This window comes from Eschscholzia californica, unplaced genomic scaffold (genome assembly GCF_041429995.1).
Source record: "Eschscholzia californica isolate CP2 unplaced genomic scaffold, dmEscCali1.0.p SCAF_1, whole genome shotgun sequence".
Classification (NCBI taxonomy): Eukaryota; Viridiplantae; Streptophyta; class Magnoliopsida; order Ranunculales; family Papaveraceae; genus Eschscholzia; species Eschscholzia californica.
Window position 1 is genome coordinate 72,866,520 of NW_028238198.1, and position 17,449 is coordinate 72,883,968.

At 35.6% G+C, this 17,449-nt stretch overlaps 1 protein-coding gene across 1 annotated transcript; it reads left to right on the forward strand.

Moving 5' to 3' along the window:
- The first annotated feature begins 5,806 nt into the window (after positions 1-5,806).
- On the forward strand, positions 5,807-11,777 carry LOC147568959 (peptidyl-prolyl cis-trans isomerase FKBP62-like). Its single transcript, XM_086655402.1, has 13 exons — positions 5,807-6,666; positions 6,779-6,865; positions 9,171-9,431; positions 9,527-9,601; positions 9,692-9,772; positions 9,859-10,053; positions 10,129-10,215; positions 10,295-10,470; positions 10,580-10,702; positions 10,789-10,935; positions 11,043-11,170; positions 11,325-11,452; positions 11,531-11,777. The coding sequence occupies exons 1-12, from the start codon at positions 6,486-6,488 to the stop codon at positions 11,440-11,442; spliced, it is 1,659 nt and encodes a 552-aa protein (XP_086511528.1). The 5' UTR covers positions 5,807-6,485; the 3' UTR covers positions 11,443-11,452; positions 11,531-11,777.
- Positions 11,778-17,449: the final 5,672 nt, after the last annotated feature.

A 17,449-nucleotide genomic window follows, 5' to 3' on the forward strand; every position in this document is an offset into this window, starting at 1 on the left:
TGAATTGTTAGAAATGACCTTGTTTATGCAAGAGTAGTAGTCTTAAAAATAATATGACTAGTTCACTTCTAGTATTTGGACTATTGCGACAATTTTTTTTAACTCACCTGAATGTAAATTCTAAATCCGTCACTGCATACAATAAAATAATCCTTTCAACAAAAAAAAAAAAAAAAAAATACAATAAAATAATCAAAGGGAGATGATGATTACAGAGAATGAACATATTAGTATTTTCTCTCTCTACATCACTAAATAGTTGGTGGTCTGTGCCAAATTATCCTAGATGAAAAGTTTTGGGTTACGATATGCCACGATCGGATACGGTCCAGGTGGCGCCTGGGAGTTCCTTTCTCTCTGAAAATTTCAATTTGATTTGTCATTTTTAATGAAGTGGATTTAGACTTTACATACTTATAATCTGGACCGTGGATTCTATAAACGGTCTACCCCCCCCCCCCCCCCCCCCCCCCCCCCCACCAAATACATCTTTCCTCTTTTAGTTCTTGTTTTTTCTATTTCTTTTTTTAAATTTATCCCCATTTGTTGGGGAATCATAAACCTGTAGTAACCGAATAAATCTAAACATAAAAATCCTCGAACTTTACATTGGGTTAAAGTAATCAATCTCTTATTGCAACAAAAAAAAGAAGTATTCAATCTTTTCAAATCGGCCATTCAATAAATACACCAAAACACTTTTGTGTACCAAGGGGCCAAAACAAATAAAATTAAAATTAAGAATTAATACGGTTCAATCTACCCTCCAAGCATCGAAAATGAAGATTTGATGCGGCTAGTGAAGTTAATCAAACTTTGGCAATAATGATGTAGTCAAGACTTTATACCTGCTTAATCTCCATCAAGAATTATGGTGTCGTAAATTCATCATTAAAAGCGAACATGTGATGTGCATTTTTTAACAATGTAGACAGGTGTTCGCAATATTACGTTTCAGACCTCAATATTTCCATCATCTGAACCAGATCAGACGAATGTTTGCAACAAGCCTGTAAGGATATGACACGAAATACTAACTGGGTTTTTCATCAAACGCCTAGTTGAGATGTGAATACTACCAAACGTGACAAATAAGTAACCATCTAACGGTTCCATTAAGTTAAACTATACCTTAGTTTAAACTCAGCTTTATCCTTTAATCGATTCTCGCAACAACTTCAAAAGGGTTTCATAACTCTGAATATGTAACTCTCGCCTTAATACAAGCACCATTGCTGATGAAAAGTGTAATTTACCTGCAAATACCAAAGTCAATAACAATAATGTAATCTTATTCACAAATTAGCCACTCAGAACGCACATCCACAAAAAAGAGAAAAACAAAACTGAGGTAGTGGAAAAATGTAGGTAACAACGCTTTCTTGCTTTGATGGATGGTACAAGTTATCTATTTGAAATATTGAATCGATTTCCAGATTAAAAAAAAAAACTACCTGCTGTGTCTTGAGTATTATGTCAGTGACCAAAGACCCAGTTTCAAACACAAACGCGATCATGGGAATTGGATGTGAGAAGGTAGGTCCTACCACCTCTACAGAAAAAGTGCTAACGAAGTGATTAGTGAATTCCTTGACATTTAAACCAAGACATTTAAACCAAGACAAAAACTAACTAAACAAGACAATCATTTCTTAAACTATATCAAATATTAAAGTTCTTAAACTATATAACACTAAAATTGGATAAAAGTCTTAAGCAAGACAAACATAATAAAAAAACTTAATACATATATCAAATATTAAAGTTCTTAAACTATATAACACTAAAATTGGATAAAAGTCTTAAAATGCATAAGATGAAATATTGAAAAAGTTTTGCTTTCGAGAACGCAACCGAATGGACAGTCTATAAGCGAACAATGCCTCCTTAGTTTATGTAACTTGGGAAAGGCCATCGTGCCTTAAAATACTAACAAACCTTTTACCCGACTTTGTCTGAGTAGCGAACGTAAAGAGCATTATATTTTACTTGACTCTGTAACTTCTGAATATCTAGTGGTAGGCCATTATTAGCAAGGCGAGCATCGGTTTCGTTTAGATAGACGATATTGCACTTATCTGAAAGAATTTATTGGAAAGCAATACGAAGGGAAATAAAATGTATTTCAACCAATAGAAACATCACCGAAAATCAATTGAAAGAAAGATCAAAGAAAATACTTCTCTAACCAGAACATTTTCAAAATTTAAATTATTTCTCGAAAAATCCACGCACCCTCCCTCAGGCTCAATTATCAACCTAACGCTTTTACATTTCAAGTATTCCCGTGAGGAGAGAGAGAGAGAGAGAGAGAGAGAGAGAGAGAGAGAGAGAGAATAACCATTTTTTCTCCAGAGAGAGTAAACAAGATCTTGTTGTTTTCCGAAGGAGGGATTCATCCTCCGAATTTTTCTCTTTTTTAGTTTGTATTTTCTTTTAGATCTATAATAAGAAAATCTGAAGTAGACAGAGAGAAAGATGAAGTCTCCATTAACAACAATTCCATCATCATGTGGTTTCGTCACGGCATAAAGACGGTTTTGAAGAAGATTCAAAAACGATTTGATGAGAGTTTCTCACTCTAAAAACGGATTCAAAGATAATTGTTGAAGTTTTCATAGTTGATCTATACATGGTTGTGATTAGTGGAGAAGAGAAGATGGATTTCGGACATGGTTCGTACATGAACAATGGAGATTTGGATAACAAGAATTAAATCAAACGACGGGAATTGACTTAGTTATCTCTTCACCGTATTACTATTTATACTAGTATCATCACTGAAATATCTAAGTAAACATACAATGAATGAAGATAAACTCTTTAACCCAAAGAGAATATGGTACTTCAAACGAATCTGGGTGAATATAAAACTTATGCAGGATCGACCCAAAAAGAAGTTTTAAAAAGCGAGACTAGTTAGAAAAGTTCAGTCAGAAATGGGTAACGAAGGATAAATCATAAAAAGCAAGATCAAATTGGTAAAGCCTCGGTATACAAAATTCACCGTTTGTCCCACACTTGAATTATCTCATGGTGTGTTTGGTTGCAGGATTCCTAAGTAGGATTCCTATCAAAAGTGGAATTTGGTAGAAATCATGAATCCTTGGTCTGTTTGGCTACCAAGAATCCTAGGACTCTTGAATCCTAAGGACTCTTGAATCCTAAGGATTCTTAATTCCAAAATTTATATTGGACCAAAATCCCACCCTACCCCCTAGGATTTGCTAGGATTTTGGATTAATGAACCTAAATTTTAAACTTAAAATCAACAAAAAAATATTTCCTTCTACAAAATCATTATTTTTTTTCAAAATCATTATTTTTTTCAAAAATCATATTTTTTCTAACGACGTTTAAAAATACTCAAATAATAATAAATCATAGAATTCTTAGTTGTCAAACAAGCCAAAAAATATTACTTGGATTCATGAATCCGTGGAATCATGAATCCCAAGGACTCATGAATCCGCGGATTCATGATTCCGCCATCCAAACACACCATCATTTCATTTTGAGATATCTTTCAAAAGCATAAAAGATAGAAATAAATCAACGACATTCAAAAAGAGGAATTACAAGCAACCACATACAAAAAGAATCATAAAGGCACACAATCATGATAGTTCTTGTCGACTCAGAATTGGTGATGAAGAACATAAAGAGTTGTTAATTAGATTCTGCATAGTCAATTTCACCACCTCACTGCATCAAGGACAAGCGAACTGTAATTTGATAAGTTACTTTATTTCTTCATGTAAACTTTTAGAAACTTTATGATATGGAAATTTGAAGAAATCAGACGCAAATAAAATCGAAACCAAAAAACAAAAATGTATCATGTCTCTATGTCATTACTATGTATAATTTGTATCAAACCCCATCTATTAATTTGAAACTGTTCAAGATTCTTCAAGTTTGTTTCGATTCAATTTTTGACTAATGATATGATAAAGAAATTTTAAGAAACTCAACTCGAACGAAATCAAATCTAAAATCCTTACAACAAACAAAAAGTTTATATGTCTTATATCATTAGTTATAGATAAACTTCGTTTCAAATCACAACAACAAACATGTTTAACTTAAAATGGCCCGACCCATTTCTCTATTTATTTATACAACTAATAAAGTTCGATTATGAACCAGTATCTTTCTTCATACCTACAGATCTGATGCTTCTAATTTTCTTTTTTCTAAAATTTATGGGCGATTTACCTCCTTCAGGCCGAATGCAAGTAATCAACAGTTTGCAAACAACATTAAGATTAAAAAAAGAACTAATAATTACCTAACTAAGAAACCCAATTTTCTTGTTCAATCTATTTGCTTTTGTGAAATCACAACAACCGAAACCTGTAAAGGAAAATTATAAACTTACAAATCAAGCTCTTTATTTCTAAATCAACTACAGAAGAAACCAAATTATTAGGATAGTAACTGACCTTCTCAGTTTCTTCACTGGGATTTTTGTTGCGACCTCTAGAGAGAGATGTAAAAACCATTTCTAGACGAAGAAACCAAATTATTAGAAGAAACTCTTCATTCTCAATTTCCAGAAATATGAAGAGAGAGAGAAACGTATTGATGAAGAGGGAGAGAAAAAAGTTGAAAAATCGTAAAACCCTAAAAACATAAATTCTTCTTCTGCAAAAATCAGTTAACTAAAAATGAAGAGGGAGAGAAACGTATTGATGAAATTCTAAAACCCAAATTATGAAGGTTAGCAGATTACCATATTTCTTCACTGGGATTTTTGTCGCAACCTCTAAAGAGAGATGTAAAAACAATGTCTAGATAAACCGTTTCCACTTCCTTTTTGCAATCTTCCTCCATTGATGAGAGGAAGATTGTAAGATCCAATGGTAAAGATGCTAGATGAAACGAAGCATACGGTTAGACTTATGTAAGGGTTTGTCCCAGTAAGCACCCATCTACATATAGATGGAAGCTTTATTTTTGTCTTAGTCAGCAACATTTATTTTGTCTCAGTCAGCAAAATAAGTTCTATTTTGTTATATAGATTTTGCATATTTATGACTTTTTTGTTTCGAAAACTAGTGTTTGGAGATCTGAATTTAACAAATAGTGTTAGGAAATCTGAATTTAAGAAATTAGTGTTCTGAGATATCAAAAGTTCAAAAAGATTAGTGTATGACATCTCACGTTTTTTTAACTAGAGTTCACTAAAGTTAAAGTTTATTAGACATTATTATCTTTTGATGGTAAAGTTAATCATTGTCCAAAAATCAAGAAATTAACATCTTCATGTCCCAAACTCATCGTCTGGTATTTTAGTGTATCACATAGGCAAAATAACTCCCAATTTAATTTGGAAAATTCCTCTACCTCTAAAATAAATAGTTCTTTCCAAATGGCACCGCTAAAATCCCCTGGTCAAGCTGCTATTAGTGTCAGTTCTATTAGCAGGCAACCAACCACCAAGAATTCTATAGGCATCGCGATTTTGTAATCACCCACCCCTTTAAGGCTTTAAGGGTCATAACCTTAATGCCCTGCTAAACGCCGTTTGCTAAGTCCACCTAACACCAATTAGAAAACGATTCAATGAATTACACAGATGGGATTCTGGAAGAGTACTCGAAATCAGGGGAGGATCCAAGGGGGTGCGACCGGTCCTTGATCCTCCCAAAAAAAATTATAGTGGTACTTATATTTATTTTAAATATATAATTGCATGCAAGGTATGTATCTGATCACGTGAAAATCTAACATTAGCTAATGCCCTGACTTAGTGGTAGTGATGTGGGTTATTAAGGCGGAGGTAGTCTGAGATTGTGGATTTGACTCCTAACCATTCAAAGTATATTTTTTTTTATTACTACTACTACCTAAACTCTATCAAATTTGATTCAATTACCCTAGACCCTACAAATTATTACTACTAAATTTGATTCAATTACCCTAGACCCTACAAATTACTACTACTACTACTACTACTAGAGATTTTGCCCTTTTCGACAAACGTTTTCAGGTTGGATCTCATTGTATTCACCATGATCTACTGAGACCCTATGTCTCGTTTTCTCAGCCATTTTCTTTATCTGCTGCAATATTCGTGCTCTCAAAGTTTCAATGTCATCAAGATCAAGATGATCTAATGCAAAAATTTCATTATCTAGCTTATCTTCAAAAGCCTTTGCCGCCGTCAATACGAAAGATTGAATTTTGAAGGACCCATCTATATAACCTCTTGAACTTTCTCCATTTCTCTTTTAACTTTACGTTAGTAGGCACTAGACTTGGTGCTTATAGAAAGCTCTGGTCAATTATGATTGATCCGAGTCAAGTAAATAACTGCCAGCCTATAATAGATTTGCCGGGTGCTTATAGCAGCGCCAAGTTCTAAAACCCTCAAAACTTTTTACAATCACTGCAATCTCATTCTCTACCTGGTTTCACAACAGAAAAAAACCCTCTCACACTCTCTCTCTCTCTCTCTCTCCGGCAAATCCTTATAAGCAATGGATGATGACTTTGATATCCCAGGAGCTGAGACAATGGCAGAAGACTTCGACCTCCCTGACGAGAACCCATCTCTTAAAGTAGGAGAAGAAAAAGAGATTGGGAATCAAGGATTGAAGAAGAAGCTTCTTAAGGAAGGTCAAGATTGGGAGACTCCTGAGAATGGGGACGAAGTTGAAGGTTATTTCGTCTAATAATCACTTCACTTTTCAATTTTGTTACGTTGATTCTTATTTTTGTTGTGTGGGTTCTGTGGGTTGATTGAGTTTTCATGGTCGATTTCAATTTGCAGTTCATTACACTGGGACTTTGCTTGATGGAACTCAATTCGATTCAAGCCGTGACAGGGGAACACCATTCAAGTTCAAGCTTGGTGAAGGTATAACTTTTAATAATCGTCTGTTTTTTGGTCTGTTCTAATCTGCCTTTGAAAATTTTTAAAGCAGTTTTTCGATGTGTTTTGGTAATTTAATAGATGGGTTTTCAGCTTGATCATCAGCGGATTAAATATGAATCCTAACGATTATTAGTATTTTGTTCTTAATACATATTTTTAGTGCAAGTGATTATTGTTGTTGAAAGGTCCAATACAGTTTAGTAGAGTCATTAATTGTTTTATATCCCAATGATCAGCGTTTGGATTTAACATTTATGGAAAACTTCATCCAGAGTAGTAAAGGGTGTAAAGCGAACTCAAGGCACAACTATGCCTAAATTGCTTAGACACGAGATATACCGCACACCCGAGTAAAGCGAAGTCCGAATAATGGAAAGACTAAAAGGACATGAGTTCACATAAAACTTCAACTAACAAATAAATGATAGGCAAAATACATATGTTATTTGTGGCAAGTGATTATGGGAATAGAAGTTTTAGTTCTCTATAAGCATTTGTGCGTAAAGAACTATTTGGGTTCTAATTTCGGGATTCTGTGTTTGATTGGGAAGTACTTCACAATAAGACAGTAGAGATCCTAAAACTGCTCTTGTCAATCATTAGCATCAATTTTCGGCCTCTTTTCCATTTTAAAGTATTAATACATTTCTAGTTCTTACTAGAAAACATTTATAGTCATTTTCAAGATTACACTTAAGTTAGTTTGGCGAGATTGTCTTTTCCGTTAGTAAAGTAATTAAGTATTGCTTGTGTAAGAAATGTATTATCTATTGAATTACTTTTACCCCAAGATGTTTAAATTTTAGCTAGCTGCACCACTTTTGTGCCGTGAGTGTTGTTTGAGGCTTGCCCAAGAGGTTTTGTGGCACAAAACTCTCATATCGCTTAGAGACGCCCCAAGGCACTCGCCTCACGTCGCTTCGACTGCACTTAGTTCATACTTTTTTCTTGTCACTTGGGTTTGTCTTTCTTATAATTGGAAAAAATAATGGTGTTCAGTGATTTTAGCCCAGGAGTTAACAAAATTTACTAATGGAAATCGGTAGCCTTTTCTTCAACTCCGAAGAAATGAGTAATGCTTCCTGCTTTTTACCATTTTCTAGGACTCAACATTGAGATACTTGGTGCGTTCATAGTTGTTGTGGTTGAATAATATAGGTATCGTCATGTTGTTGAAGACCAGTAGAGAAAGTGGGTTGATGTATCTTTCCTAGAGGTAGTTGTCAATTGAGGGGCTTGGATGTCGTGAGACGTGTACCAAGCTCTCCCCATCACTTTTTTACATAGTTTTCTTCTTTTAATATATTCATTCAGAGTTTCAAAAAAAAAAAAATGGGCTTGTTGGGAATTGGGCACTTTAATAAAGAAAATGACTTCTATTATTATATGTTACATGACATTGGACTACACTCCTGTAGACACTTCAGTATGTGTACTGCTTTCTTACTCGCTCTCACTGTCTCATACTTCGTATTATTTACACGTCGTTTCTGGACAACCCAAGGTGGAGGAAAGCTCTCAGCCTTCTTCTAAGTATCACCGATTGGATTAGTCAAACATGATCTCTCGTCTCACTTCTTTTACTTCGATCAAACAAGAGGGATCTCGAGAGAAGTCTCCAAAGAGTAGATGAAGAAAAGTATCGAGAGGACGTTCCATAGAATGTCTGGGATGGGAGATTATAGATAGAGTAACTTCTAGGGAGCGAGATATATGTGTAGAGAGAATAAGTAGTGACGCCGTCTCGTTGACATTGAATCTACTACATTGCTTAGCTCTTGAGTCATGCTATGGTTCTTTAGAAATTCTTCAGAAGTTCGGGTTACTATATCTTTTGGTGAAGAAACCTGCGTGATTCTGTGTTGATTTGTCTCATCTCTCTCAATCTTATTTTATCTCTTCTGAAATGATTGTGCATCCCCACATGCTTGGTCTTTGTATGACTTACGGCTTTGGAGATATCTATAGAGAGACCATATGGAGAAATCTCTAGACAGGTAAATCTCCTGAGAGTAGGTCTTCTGAACAGTTCTCCATAATTGGCATCATCTATATGCTGCAACTACCAAAATTCTTAGTTTCAACTTGTGGTCTGGTCTGTTATCATGATGGAAGAACATAAAGGCAAATTATTTTCACTTTTTAATCGTGTTCTATGTGGACCTGGTAATGGTTTATATGGACCCTGCTTCCATATTCAGGTGTGGTGAGAGAAAATCAGAGTAGAATGGTTTGTAATTGGGGAACTTTTTATTTTCGTGTAATGACACAGTTTCTTTTGTTACAGGCGAAGTCATCAAGGGATGGGACATTGGTATTAAGACCATGAAGAAGGGAGAGAATGCCATCTTCACCATCCCTGCAGACTTAGCTTATGGTGAGGCTGGTTCTCCTCCAACAATTCCACCCAATGCCACTCTCCAGTTCGATGTTGAATTACTCTCGTGGTCTAGTGTGAAGGACATTTGCAGAGATGGAGGGATTTTAAAGAAGATTCTCTCTAAAGGAGAAAAATGGCAAAACCCTAAGGATCTTGATGAAGTGTTTAGTATGTCCTCTCTATTACTATTAATTCGTGTAATTGAGTTGGTGAATCATCTCCCTACTGAATTGATCTTTTGCTCTTTTTTTCAACAAACGCAGTCAATTATGAAGCTCGACTTGAAGATGGCAGTCTCGTATCACATTCTGAAGGAGTGGAGTTCACTGTTAGAGATGGTCAGTCTTAATTGTCTCTTCTTCATGAAGAATACGTTTCTTTGCAAACTTCGTCAAATTAATAACAAAGATGATTTTCCTTGTAACCAGGTTATTTCTGTCCTGCTCTGGCAAGTGCTGTGAAAACAATGAAGAAGAAGGAAAAGGTTCTCCTGAAAGTGAAGCCACAGTGTAGGATCCTATTCTGTTAACATAAAACAACTTATATAATTGCTAATTCACAATTTCTTATCAGAATAAGCTTTGTTTGGTTACAGATGGATTTGGGGAGAAGGGTAGACCAGCTTCTGGTGAAGAAGGAGCTGTACCACCAAATGCCACACTTTTGATAACTCTTGAGTTGGTCGCATGGAAGACTGTCACAGAAGTGACTGATGACAAAAAGGTCGTTAAGAAGATCATTAAAGAAGGAGAAGGCTATGAGCGACCTAATGATGGAACTGTAGTCAAAGGTAACTAACATACATAATCGAATTATTTCTTGCTATCAATTTCTCATTAACATCCTCAATTCTTTTCCGTGCCAGTGAAATTGAACGGTAAGCTGCAAGATGGGACAATTTTTTCTAAGAAGGGTCACGATGAGGAAGAGTTTGAGTTCAAGACAGACGATGGTACGGATACTATATAATATTTTGTTTGCGTTTTGTTGATACTAATTGACTGAGCTAAACATCTTGATTTCCTTACCAGATCAAGTTATTGATGGCCTTGATAAAGCTGTCATGACAATGAAGAAGGGCGAGGTTGCACTGATAACTATTGCACCAGAATATGCTTTTGGTTCTTCCGAATCTCATCAAGAACTCGCTGTTGTACCTCCTGGCTCAACTTTGTGTTACGAAGTCGAACTTGTATCATTTGTTAAGGTCAGTGACAGTCTCCCTATCTCATAGAATTTTCTTTTTGAAAAGAGACTCAGGTGGGGTCAAGGAAATTTACACAAGATGAGCTAACTTTATGTTTTCTGTACAATAGGAGAAAGAGTCCTGGGATATGAACAACCAGGAGAAGATAGAAGCTGCTTCGAAAAAAAAGGAAGAAGGTAATGCTCTATTTAAAGCGGGTAAATACGAGAGAGCCTCAAAGAGATATGAAAAGGTAAACTTGTTCCTTAACTTCTTGTAAGCTTGTGACTTAAACCATTTTCGCCACCCAAATCAACGAAAAATTGTTTGCTCAATTAGGCTGGTAAGTCCATCGAGTATGATTCTTCCTTTAGTGAAGACGAGAAAAAGCAGACGAAGGTCCTGAAGGTCAGTTGCAACCTCAACAATGCAGCTTGCAAACTGAAACTTAAAAACTTCAAGGAAGCTGAGAAGCTGTGCACCAAGGTCTCTAAAGCTTGACCCATTCTCTCTAATTAAACACTTTTCATTTCTAGAGTGTTATAGAGATATAATATCCGAAATACTAAATTTCGGAGAGATGGTTATACTAGGTACTGGAAATTGAGAGTGTGAACGTGAAGGCACTATATAGGCGAGCCCAAGCATATATTCAACAAATTGACTTTGATCTAGCGGAGCTGGATATTAAGAAGGCTCTTGAGATTGATCCAAACAACAGGTAATCTATCTTCTCACCAACCTGCTTGAAAGTCTCATAAGTTGGAAGAATAAATGAACTAGAGACTATGGCTATATACATGTTTAAGTAGTTAAATATGTTTACTGCATTCAAGTTAATTGTGGGACGTTTGTTTTCGGAATGGTTGGTACAGGGAAGTAAAGCTGGAATACAAGGTACTGAAGGAGAAGGTGAAAGAATACAACAAGAAGGATGCCAAGTTTTATGGAAACATGTTTGCAAAAATGGGCAAGTTAGACCCCTTCTCTTGAAGATTCTACTGTAAGTTGCCTCACTCATTGCACTTTCTTTTTATTGCTTTTCTATCGAAATTTCATTTTCATCTTGCTTCACGTGCAGAAACTTGTAGGCAAGACGGGAGCTGACACATTACAGTTTCGTTTACAAAATGAGGCTGCGATTGCTTATTACAGATTCGTTGATTCGGCAGGCAAGCCTTACAGAAGAGACTGGTTTGTCCGGCTCCATGGTTCTTATTTTGCTGTCACTCTTAGACACAAGTTGGTTTATTACTTCTTCCTTTAGAGGTTAAATTTATATGATGGAAAGATAATTTTAAGTTATGTCCAATCTCTACTTTCGTAAAGACTCCTTATCTGGGTAAAATTGATTGCCTTGGCCTCTTTCAGCAAGTGTGAACCACACAAATTTAATCTTCTCCTTGTACCTAACCTCAATCCCCATTACTATGGTTCTATGTTTTGGCAAAAAGAGGATCGGCCAGTCGAGTGAGGATGATGAAGATGGTGACCCTGTAGTTATGGGCAACATAAGCGATATTCAAATCCAATTTCAGAAGTGGAATTCCTAGAATTTGAAGGACTCAACTATATCGGAAATGAAATTGCGATCCAAAGGTGAAACCGTAAAAGGATTGTTATTTGAAATTCTATTTAAAAATGAGAAATGGAGACAACATTTCATTGACCATAGTCTTAATAAAGAAAACCCTGAGAAATTCTTTTAATTACAAGATTACTATGTACCCCTCCTCTCTCTTTTATCTCTGCGTTCTATAGTTTCTTCTTTAATTTCAGTCCTAAAAACATCTGCTTCAATTATCTTCCCACTACCCATGGCCAAACTATTTTAATGATCTGATTTTTTTGTTGTTTAGATGAAGTCTGCTATTGGATCCTCCCATCTATAGTGATAACATAGTGAAGCCATGAATCTAATCTTGAGGGTTGTTTGCTTACCCTCTTTTAAAAAATCTATATATTATTGTTTATTGGTTGAGGTTGTAGGATCGAGACTCGGTGGAAAGCAGTTTCATATTGGTCACCATAATCAAAATCATATAGTAAGATCAATATGAATTGTTTTTGTTTATTGCTATGTTAGACATGTGGAAAATATCTATTAGGTTTCAATGAAAAGTTGTTAAAAAATTCTAATAAGATCAACATCAATAGTGTATCACACAACTTCCATGTAACAATATCAGTAACTTTCAACTCCAAAGTAAAGACATCTCATGCAGTGGACGATTCTAGTTAGAGTTGTTTATTCACATTAGTTCATCAAAATGCCAAAGGCACTTTAGGTATGACCCAAGATATATGTTTGACATGTCCGAACTAACGACTTGGTCGTTAACATTTCATTTTCTCTTCCCTTCTATCATGGTTTTAAATAATGTCGAATTATATTTTATTTTTATGTAAAAGATTTAAAGGAAGCAAATTTGTTGGTTAATTTGGACAGAAAAGATTCAATTGAAGCTTGAAAATGGAAACAAATATAAACATTTGGGATGTTGGAGTAAATTGAGAAAATAAAAATAGAAACATATAGAACAAGGTACATATTTGGGATTGAAGAGGTTTTGAGTATTCATCTTCTATGTTTTCTTCTTTTAATGATTGCCTCTATCTCTCTCCTTCATTCTCTCTAACTTTTCTTAGTCTAATGGTTGGTTGACTGCTTCATTTATTTACTTCAAACTTCAAAAATAGTGTAAGAGAGATGATGAACCAGGGACTGAAGTTGAAGACTGAAGGAACAAGAAGCCTTAAGTGAAGAAGCACAGTTACAGAATGGATGAAAGTGTAATTAGTTTGTTTCCATAGGCACACACCTCACACGTTCAGTTCAGTCGTGTACTATTGATTAACAAATTAGATTAGTTATTAGTTATACTTAACTAACACCTAAACTAACTTTCTCTCTCTAGAAACTATTCTCTTAATTCTGTTATTCTGTTCTACAACTCTATATAATGAGTTCATGTAAACTGTTTTGAGTTAGTTGAAATAATAAATCTAAGCTTCACTTTCGTGGTATCAGAGCCCTGGAGATTTTTTTCGAATCATCAAATTCTCGAAAACGCAATTGGGACTAAATTCAAGAACAAGATAGTTTCAAATCGATCAGAGATTTCTGCTATTCTTTGTATTTCTTTAAGCTGAATTTTCAGATTCTAACTGGAAAAGAGTTGCTTCTTCTGTATCAAAGAATCAGAGATTCAATCTCTCCCCGGAAATGGCTACAAATCAAAACCCTAATTCAGGACAGTCTTCACATAATGCGAATATTACAAGTTTGATTTCGACTCGTTTGGATGGTTCCAATTTCTTGGTCTGGAAGGACCAGATTGAGAATGCCCTAATTGGAAATGACCTAATTTCCCATATTGATGGCACAATTAAACCCTCCCAATTAATTGTTCTTGAGGGTAGAGATGCTGTTAATCCAGCCTATCTTCAATGGCGGAAAAATGATAGTTTCGTTAAATCTTTCATTAAAGCTACCATTTCTCAGTCAATAACATCAGATATTTTAGGTTTAAAGACATCAAGAGACATTTGGGTTTATCTTGAGTTAATTTTTCTTCAAGAATTTGAGGCAAAGAAATCCTCCTTGGGATATAGACTTCAAACCATCAAGAAAGGTTCATTATCGATCTCTGAATACCTAAGTAAGATCAAAACTATTGATGATTCACTTGTGGCTGTCAATGATCTAGTCTCTGACTCTGAACTCTCACGAATTGCTCTTCAAGGTCTGGGAAGAGAGTATTTTCAGTTTGTCATTACAATTCAAAATAAGGAAGGATCTTTAAACTTTGCTGAACTGCGAGGTCGACTTATTCACCATGAACATTGGCTTAAAGAACAAGAACCCATTGATGAGCATGAAGCTTACTTTGTCAAAAGGTTTCCACCTAGAGGTATATCTCTGATGAGACATGAAAATGTCCCATCTGAATCTCTTAATTTGGGCTAGTTAGTCCATTTCGAGTAGTTACTCTGATGAATTGTCCCTTTCTTTTTCTCAGGTGCCTTTTACGGAGTTCAATGTGAAAAACAGATAAATTAGAAAAAAGGCATGATAGGGGCATTGTGGTCAATTGTTGATTCTAGTCATTTTGGACAACATTGGTGTTCGGGTGAGAAGTAGAGTCTAAGACGAACTCGAGGGTGAAAACGGAAATCAAACCGGAGTCTCGATGAGAGAGTTATCTCGGGTCAAACTTTTGGTCATATCTAGTTGACCAGAATTCGAGAAGGATATGTGGCGGATGGCCAGCACAACAGATGGACGGTGATAGGCGCGGTCGGTATGAATTCGGGCATGTAAGGAGGGCTTATCGGATTTGATTCAGTTGCGTTTCGGTACTTTTCGGAACCAGGTCCAGTGCAAACGAGAGCAAGACATTTCCGTACTCCATCACAGCCGTGACACGTGATCTGATGGACTCACTCCTACCGCTTGATCTTGCGTCCAGGGAGTGCTGACGCATTTGATTTTGTAGTCCCGCGAAGCACTGAGTCGGCCCCTATGACAGCCATCAACACGGGATTGGTTATCTTCAGCTATTTTGGGAAGTTCTTTTTTATCTTTTCCTTTCTCTCATCTTTATTACCAATACAGTAGAGAGAGATAAAGAACCGAGAGAGAAAGAAATCGAAGAGATATAGAAAGAGACAGTAATTATAGAAAGAGGGAGTGATTGAGGAAATTTCACTCGGTTATAGATAGAGGAGAAGAGAGAGAGCAGAGAATGATCTAGGCTGTGAACAAAAAATTAGAGAACACCACCATTATCATCTAGTCTTTGAACAAATCTGTTGAAGGTCCCGAACCTCCTCTCTCTAGATCTGTTCTAGAGAGAGAGAGAAGGAAAAAAAAAATTTAAGAGAGGAAGAGTGAATTTTTTTTTGCTAATCTAAGGTGCTAGGCAGGAAGCTGGTCACAATGTTAGGGGCCCATTTGGAAAATAACCCTTTTTTTTTCAATGTTTGAAGGTCGCCGGTCGGAAAATTGGTCGGTTGGTGACCTTCTCTGAAGACATTTTTTGGTGACCTCTGATTTGGCAGCATGTGATGTGAAAATTATTGAGGTGAAGTGGACAAAGAGAAAAAATAAAAATAAATTACATAATTGCCATGAGAGTAGAATTGGGAGGTTTAGAAAAAAATGTTGGGTTATTTCCCTAATAGCCCCCAACTTTGTGACCGGTTTCCTGCCTAGCCCCCTACTTTATAAAAAATATCCAGATGACCCTTTTTTTCAGATTCCGTTATAACACCGTTAACCAGTCATCATTTCTCTCACTTCCATCTCATCACCTCTCTCCGCCACCTAACCTTCTCGCCACCTCATCACCTTCAGCGGCGATGGTCGCTGGCTGGCGACCTTCAAACAAACAAAAAAAAAAAATTTATCTTTTTTCCTCTCTCCTCTTTCTCTCTCTAAATTTTTTTTTTCAAAATCCTTCAACAAGGTCTGTTCACAGACCATCTAGATCTGGTTCACCAGATCTATAGTGAGAGAGAGATGAAGGATTTTGAAAAACAAAAAAAAAATTTAGAGAGAAAGAGGAGAGAGGAAAAAAAGATAATTTTTTTTTATTTATGTCTGAAGGTCGCCGGCCGAAATTTTTCCGCCGGCGACCATCGACGGCGAAGACGATGAGGTGGCGAGAAGGTTAGGTGGCAGAGAGAGTTGATGAGATGAAGGAGAGAGAAATGATGACTGGTTAACGGTGTTATAACGGAATCTGAAAAAGGGGGTCATCTGGGTATTTTTGATAAAGTAGGGGGCTAGGCAGGAAACCGATCACAAAGTTGGGGCTTCTTAGGGAAATAACCCAAAAATGTTTGGGGGCCAAACAGAAAATTAAGGTCAAAACGAAATGCTGGACACAATTGGGGGCCAAAACGGTGAGTTGGTCAACAATGTGGTGTGTATATATATATACACCACATTAAAAAAAATAATAAACATCAACTTTTAGTTTTAATTTTTTTTTTTATTATGTATAATATTTATATTTTGACTAAAATAACTATTTTTGTTTAATTTAACATGAGCCCGAGTGATTTCAGCTGTACAGATTATAAAACAACTATGGTTAAACCTTTACTTCCTTGCACTCTCCTCGGTTGTGTCCTAGTTCTTTAGAAGCATTCAAAAGCAAAACACACCGTTCCTCTCATATTAAACTTGGACGAGTTATTTAATTGGAAGCATGTAGAAGCAAGACACACCGTTTCTCCCAGATTAAAATGGTTATAATCCTTTTAAATAAAATCGTTCAAATAACCGTAAATAATTGGAACAATTACAACTAAAACAATTGATATTTCTGTTATAACAGCTGTTTGGACTTTGGATACGACTAACACTGCAAAGGGAGAACTACACTAGCAGTTAAGAGATGTTAGAAATTAGAATACATTCTTTAAACTAAGTACTGGAAAAATGGGTATAGAGTTGTTTTCATTGTTTCCTATTTCAATGAAAAATTATCAACTATTTTTGTTCAATTACTTTATTAGACATGTGGCAGATACCTATAAAATTCTAATGAATAATGGTTAAAATTTGTAATGAGATCAATATCAAAAGTATGGACACTTCTAGTTCGAGTCGTTTATTCACATTAATTTCATCAAAGTGCCAAAGGCACCATAGATATGATCCAAGAAATATGTTTGACATGTCCAAACTAACGTCTTGTTTGTTGATATTTCTTTTTGTCTTTTCTTCTGTTGGGGGTTTAAATAATGTAGAATTGTTTGTTATTTTTTATGTAAAAAATTTAAAGGAAACAAATTTGTAGGTTAATTTCTACATGAAAGATTCAATTGAAGCATGAAATAGAATCAAATAGAAATATTTGGGATGTTGGAGTAAACTGAAGAAATAAAAATCGACATAGAAGAATGTTCGTTATGTTGAGTGAACTTGAACTTCATCTTTCCTTGATCACACCTTAGACCATTTGATGGCGATCCTTCCCGATCCGGA

What these genes read in the sequence shown, in the direction of transcription:
- LOC147568959 (XM_086655402.1), top strand. Translation starts at nt 6,486, where the DNA reads ATGGATGATGACTTTGATATCCCAGGAGCTGAGACAATGGCAGAAGAC. An exon ending in CAAGTTCAAGCTTGGTGAAG is followed by an intron (nt 6,866 to 9,170) that starts GTATAACTTTTA and finishes CTTTTGTTACAG; the next exon opens with GCGAAGTCATCAAGGGATGG. An exon ending in GGAGTTCACTGTTAGAGATG is followed by an intron (nt 9,602 to 9,691) that starts GTCAGTCTTAAT and finishes CCTTGTAACCAG; the next exon opens with GTTATTTCTGTCCTGCTCTG.